The following is an 18,195-nucleotide window of genomic DNA, read 5'->3' as shown; positions in this document are numbered from 1 at the left end:
GCGCCGCCCGCCCCGGGGGTCCCCGCGGGCTCCGAGCGACGTGGCCCCGGCGCTTCGCCCCCCGCCGCCCGGGCCATGGGGCGCGGCGCGGGCCGGCCGGGAGCCGGGGGCCGGGGCTCGGGGGCCGGCCGCTAGCAGCGCCGCCGCCCGGGCGCCGGGCCGGCATGAGGACGGCCGCGGGGGACGGGAGCGGCCCGCGGGGCCCGAGCCGGCGTCGCGCCGCGGACAAAGGTGCGTGTGGGGGTCGGGCCCGGGCGCCGCGGGAAAAGTTGGGCGCCGGGGGGGGGGCCGGTCCCGCCGGCCGGAGTCCAGCGGCCCGGGGCGCAGGACAGGCTTGTCTGGGGGGCGGGAGGAACGGATTGCACCCTGGCTGCAGACCGCAGGGCGTCCCGAGCGTGGCTGGACTTGGGAGCGGACTTTCCCCGCGGCGCCACCCGCGTGTCGCCCACCGGCGGCCGGTCCCGCGGGGACGGGAGCGTCCGCGCCGGGGGCCCCGCTCGGCCTCGGCAGCTGTCACCGGCCGTTGCTTGCGTTCGCTGTGCGTGGGGTTTGTTTTTGTTTTGCGGGGACCCCGGGCTGTGCCGGGGGGGGGGGCCTGCTCTGGGCGGAGCTGGGCGGGGCGGGGGCGAGGGGGCGTGCAGAACCGGGAATCGAACCCGGGGCCTCCAATAGGTCAGGCTCCCCAGTGCCCAAGCGCTGAGCTCTGTCCCCCGCCCGCGCCCCCTCCTCGGTCGCTTTTGTTCTCAAGGCAAGTTGGCCCTTGAAGGCGTCTTTAAACTTCCAGGAAATTTTTTTTTTTTAAATTCAACGGAGGTTCTTCAGTCGAACCTGTCTACTTCTCACTCCCTCGCCAAAACTCTTGGAGTGATTTTTCTTTTGACGTGACAAGTTCTGGGTGTTTTTCTAGTCTGTTGTTGTTTTTGTTCAGGGGCATGGGTAGAACTCAAGTTTTCCTCACGTACGGCGCGTCTGTGCTGTGCTCCGACCCCCACCCCGGGGGTTAGCAGTGTGCCAGCCCTCCGGGCACCGAGGTCGGTCCGGAAAGTGACACGGATGTCTATTATTCCGGAAGTTCCAGCCAATGCTGTAAGACATGAAACAAAAAAGGAAAAAAAAAAAAGCTTTGCGAAGTGGGGCAGAGAGATAGTTCAGCGGGCGGGGCGTTTGCTTGCCTCACCTGTGGCTGGCCCTAGTTGGATCTCCTGCAGCACCCCGTGGCGTCCCCCAGCACCTCCAGGAGTCAGCCCAGAGCACCACCGTAGGTAGGGGTGTGGCCCCCAAAGAAAACAAGTTTTGTTTCTGTGAATGATAGGATAGCCTGTTTTTTTGGTGGGGAACTTGTGTGCGTTGGACCCCTCAGGAAAAGTTGGGTTCAGGCCTTGGGGGCACCCCCTAAGGAGGATGCCCAGCTCTGTTGGCATGCGTTGGTAGCCACGCCTTGAGTGGGAACCTGCCCCCCCACAGCCACGGGGCGGGGGTGGTAGGAGGAACACTACTGAAGCAAGTTCAGGAAACACTGTCTACAAACTCATATAAACTCTAGTTTTTCTGTTGTGCCACAAATTGGTCTGAGATAACTTTTTTGGTTTTTTTTGGGTGACACCTGGTGCTGCTCAGGGTTTACTCTTGGCTTTGCTCAGGGATCACTCCTGGAGGCATTTGAAGGACCATATGCGGGTCAGCTGCTTGCAAGGCAAGCATCTTAATCTCTGTACCGTTTCTTTGACTCTATTTAGCTTCTCTCTTTGGGTTGTGTTTTTTTTTTTTTTTGGGTCACACCCGGCGATGCACAGGCGTCACTCCTGGCTCATGCACTCAGGAATCACCCCTGGCGGTGCTCAGGGAACCATATGGGATGCTGGGATTCGAACCTGGGTCGACCGCGTGCAAGGCAAACGCCCTACCCGTGCTATCACTCCAGCCCCTCTATTTAGCTTTTCTTAAGTTTATTTCAGAAATTCTGTTTTATGTACAGATTATAAAATGTGTATATTCAATGTGTATATTCAATAAAATGATCTTTGGCAAACATTTTATTAAGACACCAACAGATTAAATCTCCCTAAGATTTTTTTGGGGGGGTCATACCCAGACTTTTTTTGGGGGGGTCACACCTGTCAATGCACAGGGGTCACTCCTGGCTCTGAACTCAGGAATTACCCCCTGCGGTGCTCAGGGGACCATATGGGATGCTGGGACTCGAACCCAGGTCGGCCACCTGCAAGGCAAATGCCCTCCTGCTGTGCTATCGCTCCAGCCCTCCTAAGTAATAAACTCCTGTTTTGTTTTGTTTTTTGTTTTTTGGGTCACACCCGGCGATGCTCAGGGGTTATTCCTGGCTCTGCACTCAGGAATCACTCCTGGCGGTGCTTGGGGGACCATATTGATGCCGGGGATCGAACCCAGGTCGGCCGTGTGCAAGGCAAACACCTTCCCCGATGTGCTATCGCTCCAGCCCCAGTAATAAACTCTTAATGAAATAATAAAATGCGTTTTAAATTTCACTTAAACTTAAATATGCTTGTTCTTTTAACATTTAGACTTTTTAAAAAAAATTCTTTATTATTATCAGGAATCAGTCTTGGTGGATCTTTGGGAATCATTTGTGGTTCTGTGGATTGAACAGTAACCACCGGGTAGACTGCATGCAAGGCAAATGTTTTACCCATTATACTGTCTCACTGGCCCTACTTAAGACTTTTAAAGCAGTATGTTCATAATCCTAATTAAAAGTCTTTCCAAGGGACATGTAGCTTCTCCAAGTCTTTTAAGTGTGTAAGTCAGGTTCTTTTAAGCATTTATTTTCAAATTTACTTTTGTAAGCATTTAAAATTTTCTGGGCAGTATCTCAAGGGGCTGGGATATAGGCTTTGCAATGCTCAAGCCAGGGAGCAGTCCTCAACATCCCAGTTAGCCCTGTACCTCCAATTAATTACAATTGAGTTGATTGAAGATTGGGGATATAACCCTTCAGTGATAAAACCCTTCTATCAGTGATAGAACCCTTCCTGCGTATGTGAGGACAAGGGTTTAGTCCCCTGAAATTTGGTAAATAAGTAAATTTAATATGTCATTCACTGATACATTAATAATTTCTGATTTTTTTTTTTTGTGTGTGTGTGTGTGTGTGTGTGTGGGATGGGGCATATGGAGGTGGGAAATAGCTGGTAATGCTCAGAGGTTGCTGCTGGCTAGTGGGCTCGGGATGCCAGGAATCAAACTCTGGTCGGCTACTTGCAAGGCAAGTGCTCTACCCATTGTACCATCTCTCTGGCCCCAATAATTTATGATTTTTTTTTTTCTTTTTGGGTCACACCTGGCGATGCACAGGGGTCACTCCTGGCTCTGCACTCAGGAATCACCCCGGCGGTGCTCAGGGGACCGTATGGGATGCTGGGACTCGAACTCAGGTCGGCTGCGTGCAAGGCAAACGCCCTACCCGCTGTGCTATCACTCCAGCCCCTAATTTATGATTTTCTTAAATTTTTCAAGTGACTTAGTAATAAGGTCGTGATTCGTTTACTAAATCTAATATATTACAGATTTCCTTTCCTTTATCTTCTAGGCTTAGAGAACTTATTCAGGCTGAAAAAGTGACACAACCAGGAAAAACTTGGGTTGAAGTTACAATGTTTAAAATTTGGACCAAGATGGAGCTACATTTTAAAAGTTGTTGCCAGAATAGGTACCATGTTGCATCCTGTCGGATGACCTTCACTTAAGCCCATTGGTTAACTTAGAGGTATTAATGGCAAAAATGCCCATTTTGACTGGTGGGGGCTAACTTGTAAGCTTTAAGGTGAGATTGATTTTTCACCCCAGTGTATCCAGCATGTCCTCAAGACCTTGAAAGTTACTTTCCTTATCTTAGTACCTGGTGGTCTTTTGCACCAACAACATGTTTTTCTGCTAATTACTTTGCTGCCTAATTAGAATTGGTTTTATCCTTCATTTTTAGATATTTTATTTGTCTGGTACTATAAATTATGATCTTGTAGTCATAGTGGAATAGATACTGTTGCTGCACATTAAAATTTAATATATATATATGTCAGTCTTCCTGAGTGCTTATTAAAACACAATAAACTTTGGGGACTCATCAGATTGATTCTAAAATTGATGTGAAATCAGGGCCAGAGAGATAATACAGTGGGTAGGGAGCTTGCCTTGCACGTGACCGACCTGGGTTTGATCTCTGGCTTTCCATTTGGTCCCCCTGAACATCCCAGGAGTAATTCCTGAGTGCAGAGCCAGGAATAACTTAGCCCTGAGAATTGCTGGGTGTGGCCCACAAACCTCCAGTGCCCCCTCTTCCCCCCCCCCCTGGCCAAATTCTGTGAATTAGCAGGCTTAAATCGCCATGTATTGTATTTATTTTTTTTTGCAGACTGCTACCAGATGTTTACTGTGCTTTCTGAGGGATCACAGTGTGTCATTTATTTGAGATCTAGGAATCTATCCCAGGGCCTCACATATGCAGAGCAAGTGCTCTACTAAGTTGTGTTACCACCCTCTAGCTAGCTTTGTGTTTGGGGGCCTCCCAAACCATACTGGGCTTTGGGGACTGCTCCAGCCATACCTGACCTGGCTTGGGGAGCTGGACAGTTCATGCCAAAAGGACCATCCTGACATTGCCTGGGGAAACATGCAGTGCAGGTGTGTGTGGGGGGCGATTGAACCCATGTCTCTGCGGCGACACAGCATGTGCTTCAGCCCTTTCGGCCAGCTCCGAAGCCCCTTGGGTATTACTTTTAAACGAATAATAAACAACTTAGGATATGCATTAAAGTTAATGATAAAGTTTTGTAAAATCAGTGTAGGGTTGAAGAATCTTTAATGTTAGATTCATAAAACAATGGATTTCAGAAATTGTTACCCAGTTTATGCCAAGTCACCAGCCACAGGAAGAGTGTGTCTTTTTCTTTTCTTAGGTAAGGGGAAGTGCAGGGGGAGGACCCAGCCCAGGACTCAGACGCACCTAGGAAGACACTTGACTGGGAAGAAACAACTAGAACCTCACCGGAACCATCTAGCATTAGATTCAACTTGCACCAGAGAGTTCAATATGAAATATGTTATCTGTAAAAAACTGTAAATTCTTACGCAAGACTGATCTAGTTGGAGGAAGACATTCTAAGCCTAAACGAAATTAGATAAGTCCTGAGGGAAAAGGGCCTCATTTAAACTGCATAGAAAGTTAAAATTTCTTGTATCGGACAATGATGTACAAGAGATAACAGGTGTTGTATACCGTAATGTATAATACCTAAAACTCTTACAGACCAATTAAAAAAACCACATTTCCCCTCCCAACTGTTTCCTTAATTGTGGACATTCAGGTTGCTTCTAATTATTTTAGTATACAAACAAGGCTTCAGTGAATATCTTTGTTAACATGTGGCAGAAAGTTTGCAGTGGAATACGAGTTTTATAAAAGGGCAGTGGGGTTAGGAGACAGGATGTGTGCACACCTGGCCGGGTTTGATCCCTTGCACCACGCAGCCTCTTGGGCATGGCTGGGTGTGGCCCCGGAGGCCCTGAGCACCTGGGCCTGGGGATCGCAGCAACGCTGCACAGGAACACTACAGTGCCAGCTACGTTGGCCGAGTGATGTGGGCCCCCAGACTCCCTCAGCGTACTTGAGATGCCTTTGAAAGGAGAGACAAGCGGAACCCCACACTATACATGAAGTACATTATAAGGCACTTCTCTGTATATGTTTTGTAAGCCCTTGGAATTCAAACCATGGTATTTTTTGGTGGTTTTCTGTTGTTGTTGTTGTTTGTTTTTGCTTTTTAAATCACTGACGATGCTCAAGGGGGACTCTGTGGGATGCTAGGGATCAAACCTAGGTCTGCCACATGCAAAGCAAAACACCCAACCCACTTTTTTTTTTTTTTGGCCATACTCTTGGCTCTGAATTCAGGGAACACTCCTGGGGGTTATCGAGTACCATACATGTCCTGGGGATTCAACCTCGGTCAGATGCATGCAAAGCCCTGCCCACTGTACTATTTGTCCATGCAAACTATTTGGACCATTGTCATGCAACTTAGCTTTATGTTTGTAGATCACACCTGGTGGTGTTCAGTGGCTACTACTGGCAATAATTGAGCATCTTAACAGTGCAGGGGGTGGAACCTGGGGCTCCCACATGCAAAGCATCCATTCAGCCCTTTGAGATAGTTCCCTGGTTCTCCCGAACAACTTTTTAGGCCACACTCAGCTGTGATCAGGGCTTGGTTTCTGTCCCTGTGGTGCTTGGGGGTCATATGCAGTGCTAGGTGATTGAACTGACATCAGCTGCAGGCAAGGCAAGTGCCTTAAGTGGGCACTGGTTTGTTTCTCCAGCCTCTTTCTAGCAAGTTTGAAGTCTTGTAATGATTTGCTGCTTTGCCCAGGGCCCATTTTGGACCGTAAGGGTTTCATGCCTTAGGAAATGAGCCTAACTAACCACCCCCTCCTGCGGTAGGCAGTACCTTCTGTGAGCTGATGGAAACTCCTTGCAAAGATTACCCTAGATGAAAGAGGAAACGTGGTGATGAAAAAGGGGTTATTTGTAGCCAGCAAAAGCAAAGTGTTGGATAAATCAAATGTAAATGTTCTGGTGATCTTTGCAGTTTTTTGTTTGTTTTGTTTTGGGGCCACACTTGGCTGTGCTAGGGGCTTACTTCAGGTTCTGTGCTCAGGGATTACTCCTGGCAGACTCAAGGGACTCTATGGGCTCCTGGGCATCAGACCCAGGTTGGCCATATGTGAGGCAGGTGCCCTACCCGCTGTACTATGGCTGTGGCCTCTATCTTTGCAATTTTAAGTATTCTTTTAAACCTGAAAGAATATGGATTCTTGGATGTTGAGATGCATGGGATTCTCTAATGAATACAAGGAAAAAGTATCTGGAGGAAGTTTGCTGAGTAGTGACTAGCTTTGAATGATAGAATTGCGGTGATTTTCATAAATTGATGAAAAGTGATATATTTAGGATGAATAGTATTTTTAGCTGAAGAAGCAGTAAATGGTAATAAAAATGAAGATAAGTAGTGGATTCCTTATGGCAGTGAAAATCATTTAAACTTAAATTTGTGTACTGTACAGAGAATCTCACTTTATTTTGTTTTCCCCGGCTCTTCTTTTTGCAGTGTTAACAGAAGTCATGCAGTGATACCTGCCAAGACTTGGTAGCCATGTCGGAGCCCCACAGGATCCAGTTCACCTCGCTCCCAGGTTCTCTGAATCCTGCATTTTTGAAGAAATCCCGGAAAGAAGAGGTTGGGGGAGCAGAGCAGCATCAGGACTCTGAACCAGCCGCAGCAGCTGTTCGGATCACACTCACCCTCTTTGAGCCAGATCACAAGCGTTGCCCGGAGTTCTTCTACCCAGAGTTGGTGAAGAACATTCGAGGGAAGGTGAAAGGCCTTCAGCCTGGAGAGAAGGTACAGTCTCATAACCCAGACTAACCTGCGGAGCTGATGCTTGTGGGGCTAGCAGAAGGTTTAATGATACTCATGGGCTCCCGTTTTCCCTGCTTGGAGGAAGGAACTCTTTCTAGGACTGTTCTCCTGACTTAGGCCAGAGAAACACATGGCACATCTAAGGCTAATTTGAATTATGGCTAATTGATATAAATAAAAGAAACATTTTTTAATGTCAGGGGCTCCAAAGGTTATGTGTGTGACTGGACACCAGCTGTTAAGAGTGCTGGAAGTTCAGGCTGGACATTTCTCTCTTCTTCTTTTTTTTTTTCTTTTTGGGTCACACCCAGCGATCCACAGGGATTACTGGCTCTGCACTCAGGAATTACTCCTGGCAGTGCTCAGGGGACCCTCTGGGATGCTGAGATTTGAACCCGGGTCAGCTGCGTGCAAGGCAAACGCCCTACCCACTGTGCTGTCACTCCAGCCCCACATTTCTCTCTTCTAAGGGAGGCTTCCTGCCTCGAATAAAGGAAGGCAGAAACCACAGATGGCACTTCTAAACAAAGCTAAGTCTTGGGAGATTTGGCTGGGGGGCCATTCCTGGTGTTGCTGGTAGGGCCGCTAGCGCCAGGTCCTTAAGGAACTACGTGCTTCTGGAAAGCAAACTTGAGCTCTCTCTCCTTTTTTTTTTTTTTTTTTTTTTTTTTTGCTTTTTTGGGTCACACTTGGCGATGCACAAGGGTTACTCCTGGCTCTACACTCAGGAATCACTCCTGGCGGTGCTCAGGGGACCATATGGGATGCTTGGAATCGAACCCGGGTCGGCCGCGTGCAAGGCAAACGCCCTCCCCGCTGTGCTATTGCTCCAGCCCCAAACTTGAGCTGTCTTGACTGCAGGCTTTGCTCCGGGCCTTTGACCTATCTCCCTTCCTAAATTTCTTTAAGTGATCTATTATTTTCCTGGTACGTTTGCTTGCTGTTTTGGAATAGAACTTTCCAAACTTCTACAGAATAAAGACAACATGCAGTTGAATACACTGTTGAGTACATCGTATTCGACACAGAAGGAAGTCTTCACCCCCAGCTTTAGTTGCTGCAGTTGAACCTTTCATTGACATTGTAGATACTTTCATAACTGTTTTACTGGATTATGTATATAAAAGCAAGGATAACAGATGTATCACCGGACAAATTTTCAACACACCTATATAACTTGGACACAAAATACAGTGTTTTCCGAGACACCAGAAACCCTCCTTAAAACCCTGTTCCCTGGTTCTTAGGGTAACCACTGCTCTGATTGCCGAGTTTCCGTTGATTTTGCAGACTTGCACTTATATAGATGGAACTGTACATAATACGAATACAAACTAGGTGAAGTGCATTAGTGCTGATGTATTATTTTATGTGTGGTGGTAGGCTCTGAGGAAAGCTTAGTAGCCTGCACTTGAAATATTTGTGCTCTGGAGCTTGCCCTCTTCAACTGAGTCCTTCAGAAGGACTCCATATGGGGTTGTGTAGGGGCTGGAGCAATAGCACAGTGGGTAGGGCGTTTGCCTTGCACATGGCCGACCCGGGTTTGATTCCCAGCATCCCATATGGTCCCCCGAGCACTGCCATGAGTAATTCCTGAGTACAGAGCCAGGAGTTACCCCTGAGCATCGCCGGGTGTGACCCAAAAAGCAAAAAACAAAACAAAACATATGGGGTTGTGTAGCTTTTTTAAAATTTTTGTTTTAAAATTTATAATTTATTGGTAAACGTCTGATTTGTAGTATTCCTATTTTAATTTTAATTAATTAATTTTTGTTTTTTGGGTCACACCTGGCAGTGCTTAGGGGTTACACCTGGTACTGCACTCAGGAATTACTCCTGGCAGTGCTGGGGGACCGTATGAGATGCTGGGGATTGAATCTGGGTTGGCCCTGTGCAAGGCAGATGCCCTACCCTCTATATTATCGCTCCAGCTCTTATTTTTATTTTTTGTGTTTTTGGGCCACACCTGGTGGTGCTCAGGGTTACTCCTGGCTCTGTACTCAGGAATCACTCCTAGAAGGTACTCAGGATCATGAGGGAGGCTGGGTCGAATCTGGGTCGGCTGCTTGCAGTGCAAACATTCTATCTCTGCCGCTTGAGAAGATAGTTTCAGATCCATGTACAGTCCCTTTTCCGAAGTAAGAATGACGTTCTCTTCCTTAAGAGGAAAAGAAAGTAGCAAGTATTGGTTAAGGTATTTATTCATATGCTCAAACCAAACCAGTTGGTCAACTGAAACTAGACATGCTTTTACTTTCTTTTGGGGGTATAAATGCCCTCCCCCACATGATGCATATGCAGAGAACTCTGGCTCTAGTTGGAGGATTCACTTCTGACCTTTGCTTCAGAACACCTGAATCATTGTGTCTACTCTGTAATGTTCAAAGTACATACCACCTGACACAAATGTGTGTTAATTCACTGTGTGTTTCTTTTGACTGGAAGGTACTGTCTCAGCCTCAAAGGAGTTCCTATCTTGTAGGTACTTTAGGAGAATTATAACAACACAATAAGAGGTCACAATGTGGCAATTGTTTAAGTCCTATTCAAAGTATTGGCCCTTGAGGACTTGGACAGGAAAGAATTTACATCCCGGATACAGTGTTTGGACAGAGCTGGGTCTTTGTACATTTAGGAAATAGTAGTTATTGGCAGACTTTTCGTTATTGCTAAGTGTTGTGGACATTGAATCCAGTTCTACTGCAACTGGTGGGGCTTCTTGGGACTATTTTAATCTCGTTTAAAAAAAACAGATAATAACCTTACACTCCAGCCTCTAAACTTTACTTTCTTTTTTTAAATTTTTTTTTTGGGGGGTGGAGGTCACACCCAGGGATGCTCAAGGGTTACTCCTGGCTCTGCACTCAGGAATTACTCGGCAGTGCACAGGGACACCATATGTGATGCCAGTGATTGACTCCGGGTCAGTCGTATGCAACGCAAATGCCCCCCTCCCCGCTGTACTATTGCTGCTCCAGCCCAAAACTTGACTGTCTTGACTTAGATAAACTCTCATGGGAATATAGCATGTGTTCTATTTGATCTTTTCTGAAAATAATTTGCTTTTATCATGCAGTTTCTAGGAATTGAATGGTGTATAAAAGTTTTTCACAGGATTGTGGGAATTTTTTTGACTTGTGTATGTGTGCAATGGTCTCTTTACAGAAGAAAGATCTCTCGGATCCTTTCAATGATGAAGAAAAGGAAAGGCATAAAGTGGAGGCCCTTGCCCGAAAATTTGAAGAAAAATATGTAAGCTATCTTGGTTGTAGAATAACCTCATTGGGTGGGAGAGATTTCCAGACATTCCCTGTCCCTTCTCTGATAATCAGCTAATTGGCACTGTTGTGGAAGCCAGTTTCGGGTTTGGAGAAAAGAGAATGCAGTTGTTAAACAAATGCATGAAGGCAGTGTTTCCTGTTTCCATGGGTCGATGATTCACAGCAATTGCGTGAAGGTGCAGAAAGTGCATGCGGCAGGAGTGCTAAATAGATGGGTGAATTAGATGGGCCGTTTTTATCCTTAGAATTTCACCTTGAAATCATTGTTTTGATACAAAACCTAGAAGCCCTTTGGTTATTTCTTCTGTCTTAGGTTAAGTTATGCAGGCACAAATCTAATGTTTCAAAGGTCCTCAGGGATGGAGGTTTGAGGTTGGGTATATGTGTGAATCTTTAGTCATTAGGTGATGGAATTCAGGCAGTGGTGGGTTCTTTGTATTAAAAAAAGTATGTTAATTTAAGCTTAAAAAGGTAGAATTCGACTAATGTCTGCAACATGATTTAAAAATGAAATAAATAACTGTTGCTCTTACATTTTAGGGTGGAAAGAAACGTAGAAAAGACCGACTACAGGACCTGATTGATATGGGCTATGGTTATGATGAATCTGATTCCTTTATCGATAACTCTGAGGCGGTAAGTTCTTAATGGCAGTTTATGTCAGAACCACCACCTCAGATCTGACCATGACTGAGGGTGTGGAGGGCGTCAGGCTGGGCATGCCCTCAGCGTGAGGAAAAGAAGCAGTGGCATCTTTGATTAGGGCCTTGGTTCTCTCATCTGAAATTGACCAGATTGGTCCAAAACAGTGTTTGCTTGGATTTTCATGACTGACGAAATGGATGTCTTTGCATGCCAAGTTGGGGCAAAGAAATGGAGTACCCTCTGCTCTGTTCATGCCCGCCCGCACCTTTACACTGGAGTGCCAGGACATGGAGCTCACCCTGTGTTTCCTTCCCTGCAGTATGATGAGCTTGTTCCGGCTTCTTTGACTACAAAGTATGGAGGCTTTTATATTAATTCGGGAACGCTGCAGTTTAGACAAGCATCAGAATCTGAGGATGACTTCATTAAAGAAAAGAAGAAAAAATCTCCAAAGGTTAGAACATTGCTTGCTTTTGGGTCTCAGAGTGCTCTTTGATAGGCCCTTGTAAGATTCTGAGTGAGTGCCAGTGTGTGTGTGATGGTTTTGATGACTCAGGAGCTTGGTGGAACTGTACTCATGCCCCACACCCCTGCCATGACAAGATGATGTGAACTTACAGGGCTCAATTGTGTGTCCTATGCATGTGTCAGCAGGCTTAGCAGGGATTCGATTCTCAAGGTGTCCGGGTGGGGACATGGAAGTGAAGGGTATGGAGTGACAGGAATTTGCCTTGTTATGGCTCTTCTGTGAATACGTAGAGGACTTCTGCTCCCAGGGCTGGCACCTTAATGCAACCACGTTTGCTTTCAGTTTATTTTGAAAGCTACCACTGCCTGCGTGTTTAAAACAAAGAGGTTGGACCCACACGTAGCTCATTTCAAAGTAGAAAGATTTTAGGCTGCATAAGGACCTGGACTGCCTCACCCCAGGTGTTTTAGGGGACCCTGTCAGTGGGAATGCTGTGTGGACCTACTATGGGAGGGTGGGCAAGGGCCCATCTGAAAACTTTAAATTTGGGGGCCAAACCCAGCTCTGTGTAGGCTTACTCTTGGTCCCGCACTTGGATCATTCCCGGCAGGCTTGGGAACGTGTCAGCAGTGTTCAGGGCAAGGCAAGTGCCCTACCCCCATGCCGTCTCTCTGGCCCCATCTGAAAGCTCTTGTTCCTGAAGGAAATAGCTCTCAGGATGTGCCCCGGGTGGAGCAAGGCCACTGCTGCAGAGTGCATTTGCTCCCTGAGTTAGGGAACTGCATAACTGTGCCTTGTCTTTGATTCTCAGAAGCGGAAGTTGAAGGAAGGTGGTGAGAAGATAAAGAAGAAGAAAAAAGATGACACTTATGACAAGGAGAAGAAATCGAAAAAGTCCAAGTTTTCCAAAGCCGGGTGAGAGGCAGCAGCTTCTTTGATAGGCTAGAATCTGAACAGTCAGGGCAGGACACCTGGGAGCTGCCTCACCCTTCTCACAGCTTCAGCAGAGGCAGCAGGGCCTAGCCCTCCGTCCCCCCCAGGCCTCCCCCGGGGCCATTGTGGGCCTGGTCAACCTCACATCTCTGTGTCAGGCAGCCACCGTTGTCTCTGTCCCACTGTCAGTGTCGGCAGCTATTTCTGTCACTGTGTGATTGCTGGTGCTCCTTGTTCTCTCGGGCACCCCTGCTCTGCCCCAGTTCTCTCTGCGTTTCCCTTTGTCTTCTCCGCTCTGCTTCTTTTGCCTCCCTCCATCTCCCCAGCTGCCCTTCAAGTTGCTGCTGCTTTCTGCTGCTCCTGCTTTCTCCCTTTAAATAGTTTTCTTGTCCCCTTTTCTGCAACCTTTTATTTCAGCCTGCAGTGGTTTTTAAGACCCCATCGGATATTTAGCATTATGTGACACTGTTTTGCTAACCTGCATTAAATCTCAAGCTTTGGTCTCAGCAAGAAGTTGCTCCATATGCCGAGAGGAGGGAGGAGGCATGACAGGGTGGACTGTGACTGAGGTTCCTGGAGACCGTGGCTCTGGGAGCAGGGCGGAATCCCTTCTCTCTGACTTGCCCCTCCAAGCTGGCCTGCAGCTTAGTAACCAATTTCCCCTTGCAGCTTCACAGCCCTCAATGCCAGTAAGGAGAAGAAGAAAAAGAAATATTCTGGGGCTTTGAGCGTGAAAGAGATGCTAAAGAAATTTCAGAAGGAGAAAGAGGCTCAGAAGAAGAGGGATGAAGATCCCAAGACCCTGGTGGTCTCGGCAGCTGAAGCGCAGGGCCTCCGGGAGTTGGAGGGCACCTCTGACCCCTTGCTCTCACTTTTTGGCTCCACTTCCGACAACGACCTGCTGCAGGCAGCCACTGCCATGGACTCACTGACTGATCTGGACTTGGAGCAGCTCCTCACCGAGTCTCCAGAAGGCAGCCCCTTCCGCGACATGGATGACGAGAGTGATTCCCTTGGTGTGGGACTGGACCAGGAATTCAGGCAGCCCTCTTCCTTTCCTGAAGGCCTGCCCACGCCCCTGGAGAAGCGCGTTAAGGAGCTGGCTCAGGTATGGTGACATGTTGCCGGGCTTCCCTGTGAGTACTTGGGGCAGGTTGGCACTGCTTCTGCCCTCGAAGCCAGCTGCCCGGAGCAGCCCCTGGAGTGGGCACTGTGGGTGTCCGCTTTCGCAAGCCCCCTTCTCCCCTCAGCCCGAGTGAGGAAGCAGTAGAAGCCCTGCCTGTTGGGCCTGGTGTTTACACCACCGTGGTTCTTTCAGTCCTGGAAAACAGGCTTTCTTCCCAGGAGACTTTCGCTTTCCAGCTCCTGCCTCTGTTTCTTTCCCACAAAGTATATTTTATTTTGTGCTACAGACTAAAGTTGGCAATAAGCATGTGAGGTGGAGACCTCTTCCTAGCAATCTCTTGAAGGACTTGGAAATGTACAGATTGGCAGAAGGGAGTCACAGTCTGGGATTAATTCCCTCAGGACATCATCGACAGTATAATGTGATCACGGAATGTCTCAGTTGTGATCAGTAAAAAGGAGCTGAGTCCTGAAAGTTCTCTGTGCCCCGTTAAAGGCAACCGTAGACCTCAGAATATAGCAGCCATTGCAGCTGCTAATTATCAACTCGGTATTACTGACTGTAAACCAAAAACATAGGTTATTAGTTATGGTGCCACTTACCTTTTAGTTAAAGTAACATTTTTATATTTGGTGTTAGAACTTGCAACTCCTGTGGCATTTATTCCCTATCTCTCTCTCTCTCTTTTTTTTTTTTTTGGGTCACACTCCGTGATGCACAGGGGTTACTCCTGGCTCATGCACTGAGGAATTAGTCCTGGCCGTGCTTGGGGGACCATATGGGATGCTGTGAGTTGAATCCAGATCGGCTGCGTGCAAGACAAAAACCCTACCCTCTGTGCTATCGCTCCAGCCCATCCCTGTCACTCTTTTTTTTTTGGGGGGGGGTCACACCCAGCGATGCTCAGGGGTCACTCCTGGCTCTGCATTCAGGAATTGCCCCTGGTGGTGCTAAGGGGACCATATAGGATGCTGGGAATCGAACCCGGCTTGGCCGAATGCAAGGCAAATGCCCTACCCCCTGTACTATCGCTCCAGCCCCCTGTCACTCTTAAAAGATTGTTTTAAACCAGTGATCCTCATAGGATTTCAAAATCACTGTTCTGTACAGCACTACACTATAGCACTGTCTTCCTGTTGTTCATCGATTTGCTGAGTGGGCACCAGTAATGTCTTCGTTGTGAGACTTGTTACTGTTTTTGGCATATCGAATAGGCCAAAAACAGTAACAAGCTATAGGTAGCTTGCCAGGCTCTGCTGTGCGGGCAGGATACTCTCGGTAGCTTGCCGGACTCTCTGAGAGGAACAAAGGGATCGAACCCGGGTTGGCTGAGTGCAAGGCAAATGCCCTACCCTCTGTGCTATTGCTCCACTATTCTGTGTACTGCTCTCTGTGTTATAGGGTAGATAGAATGTTATCCACTCTTTAAATGTTTTCTCACTTGCAAAAAATGTTTGAATGCAACATACAAAATAAGCAAACATAACCACCCAGAACTCTTCTCTTCAGTGCCTTCTGTGCTGCAGTCTTGATCATAAGTATTCTATTTGACTGATTTAAATCAGAGTATATCTTAAGAGGATGTTGGGTGGTAAGTAGATGGTTCTGAATTTGGCAACTTTAAGCCATATTGGGCTATGTTTGTTTTCAGATCTGTGTTTTAAAAAAAAAATTACTCCTGGTTCGTTTCGACGCTGTGGTTTGTAACCAGACTGTACTGTTAGCTTCTGAAAACCTGAGTCTAAATCAGACTGATGTTGCAGTGGCCTGTTCCTCAAGGGTAGTTTGACCATGTCACGCAGGTGTTGTAGGCTGATAATGTACACTCTTGATTTCACTTCCTTGAGAAAAGATGGATATATTTAGTGGAAACAAACTGGTATAATGTCATAGTGTTGTTTCAGCAAATCCACCTTCCTGGCAGGGTGAATCCCAGGAGCCAGCTCTTGTCTCTGAGTAACTGCCAGGTGTGGCTGTGTCCAGACCGAGACAGGGAGGGATAACCACACAGGAGGTAGACTTGGGTCCTGGCGGGGAGAGAGACTGGCAGAGTCTGATGAGCTGGTTTGAAAACATAATGATCAGAGTGAAATCATGTTTCAGTCAGCACAGGCCCTTCTATAGCAGAACTAAGACACCGGGGAAGTGGTGACGCTCAGGGTTTACTTCTGGCTCGCTCTGTACTCAGGAATTACTTCTGGAGGTGCTCAGGGGGACCATATGGGATGCTGGGAATCGAACCAGGGTTGCCCACATGCAAGGCAAATGCTCTACCCACTGTGTATTGCAAGGCAAATGCAATACCCAATCTCTGTGTATTGCAAGGCAAATGCAATACCCAATCTCTGTGTATTGCAAGGCAAATGCAATACCCAATCTCTGTGTATTGTCATGCACTAGTAATTATAGTTGTGAATAGTTGTTTCCTACCTTATTCACCTAATATTACTAGAAAGCTTTTACTTTCTAGTATTTAGTGGTTGCAAGAGAAAGAAGGCTTATTTGAGAAAGTTACTTAATGCTTCTCCAAGGGGTCCCTAGGTGCTCTGTTACCCCAAACCCTGAGCTTGGAGCCCACGGTGCCTCCGTGTGTGCTTGTATGTCCTGGATCCACAGCAACCAAGAATTCTCTCTGATGCTTCCCTGAGAAGTAATGCTTTTGTATGCAGAAATAGAATATTATTGCTATGCTATATGTGGATAATTGAATCTTTAGTGGGCAGCCCTGTCCTAGATCTTTTTTGTTTAGATTTGTTTTGGGGCCATATCTGGTGGTGCTCAGGGCTTACTCCTGGCAAGTTTTCAAAAATACTGTTATTTTCTTTGTTGAAACAGGGGATGGCCACAGCTAGTAGTGTTCAGGGCTTACCACTGATGCTGCACTCAGAGGTAACTCCTAGCATGCTTGAGGGACCAGTTGGGATGTCAGGGATTGAACCCAGGTTGACTGCGTGCAAGGCAAGTGCCCTATTCCTTGTACTATCACTCGTGTCCTCATAAATATTTTTACATAGGTGCCTACTCAAGCGGCTGGAGAGATGGTCTAGCAGGTACAGCACTTTGCTTGCCTGCATCCAACCTCTTTTGGATCCCCATCACTGTGGAAGGTCCTCCCAAGTGCTGCATAGATGGGTGTGGAAAACCTCTGTGTTGGAGGGATGCCCTTTTCTCTGTAGCTCATGGTACTCCCTTTTAGTACATTCTGTGGACCCCAGGAAATGCCATGACTTCATTTGAGGACCTTCCCCTGTGTTAATGTATCTTCCATTGGGAAGCTCAGGCTTGTTGCCCCCTTAGTTACTGTCTTGGTGTAGTTTGACAGCAGCTGCTTGGTCCATACAGAGGACCCAGGTCTATTTTGGTTCTCTTGCATGAAGTGTAAAATGGGAACAATACTAAGAATAGAAATGAAACAGACATCACATCACCCACCTCCTCCCCGTCCCCCTCCTAGAGAGTCAGTTCCTGCATCACTGTCCAGGGGACATGCTTAGATCCAAGAAGGTTGAAAATAAAACAAACCTATTTAATCTTTGGGGAAAAAACCCAAGCCAGACCTCATTATAGCCAGCAAAAGCTACTGTCTTGTTCACGGTGCTGACCTAGGGCGCTTCACCCAGGGTGCCTATGACACCTTCCCCCAGGGGTGCTGGGCAACGAGGGCGAAGGGGTGGGGCAGTGGAGCCTCAGGTGCAACTGGGGGTGCCTTCTGCTGGTCCACCTGAAGAAGTTCCAGGAGGGCACTGAGAGATTCTTTTTTCCTTTTTTAAGTTCTGAAAATAAGTCTAGGAGTCGCTTATCTAGAAACTGAAAGAATGAATTTTCTTACAGATAAAACCTATTCAAGGTGATTGGATCAGCATGATCTGGCTGTTTGATTTAATCACTTTCTAGTTAATCTATGGTTGATCTAGGGTTTATATAGCTCCTCTGGAAAGGGTTTTTGAGGTTGAGAGAACTCAGGCATTGCTGGAAGACTGTCATCTATATCCACCTGCTGTTGTAATTAGGTTTATTTAAAAATGCAGTGCTTCACTAATTACTTTTTTTCTGTTGTTATTGTTCCGTTGTTTTGTTTCTGCTTCAGGGCCACACCTGGCATGCTCCAGGGTTACTCCTGGCTCTATACTCAGGAATTACTCTTGGCAGTCTTGGAATCATATGGGATCTCAGGGATTGAACCGGGTCAGCTGCCAGCAAGGCAGGCCCCTACCCACTGTTCTATTGCCCTGGCCCTATGACTCATTGCTTTCACTATGCAGGTAGACTGGTGGGGTGGAGACCAGACTG

The 18,195-nt window shown here is 47.3% G+C and overlaps 1 protein-coding gene across 3 annotated transcripts in view; it reads left to right on the top strand.

Moving 5' to 3' along the window:
- The first annotated feature begins 74 nt into the window (after nt 1–74).
- The window catches only part of UBN1 (ubinuclein 1), a 35,174-nt gene continuing 17,053 nt past the window's right edge, over nt 75–18,195 (top strand). For all 3 annotated transcript variants that reach the window (XM_055134990.1, XM_055134989.1, XM_055134988.1), the window contains exons 1-7: nt 75–231; nt 7,140–7,433; nt 10,617–10,703; nt 11,273–11,368; nt 11,697–11,831; nt 12,658–12,761; nt 13,449–13,887. In XM_055134990.1, the coding sequence (XP_054990965.1) occupies nt 7,185–7,433; nt 10,617–10,703; nt 11,273–11,368; nt 11,697–11,831; nt 12,658–12,761; nt 13,449–13,887 (1,110 nt within the window). In that variant the 5' untranslated portion in view covers nt 75–231; nt 7,140–7,184. The remainder of the gene's footprint in view (nt 232–7,139; nt 7,434–10,616; nt 10,704–11,272; nt 11,369–11,696; nt 11,832–12,657; nt 12,762–13,448; nt 13,888–18,195) is intronic.

Source organism: Sorex araneus, chromosome 4 (genome assembly GCF_027595985.1).
Source record: "Sorex araneus isolate mSorAra2 chromosome 4, mSorAra2.pri, whole genome shotgun sequence".
NCBI classification, from domain to species: domain Eukaryota; kingdom Metazoa; phylum Chordata; class Mammalia; order Eulipotyphla; family Soricidae; genus Sorex; species Sorex araneus.
The sequence above is the reverse complement of the archived record's forward strand: the minus strand, read 5'-3'. Positions and strand labels throughout refer to the sequence as shown.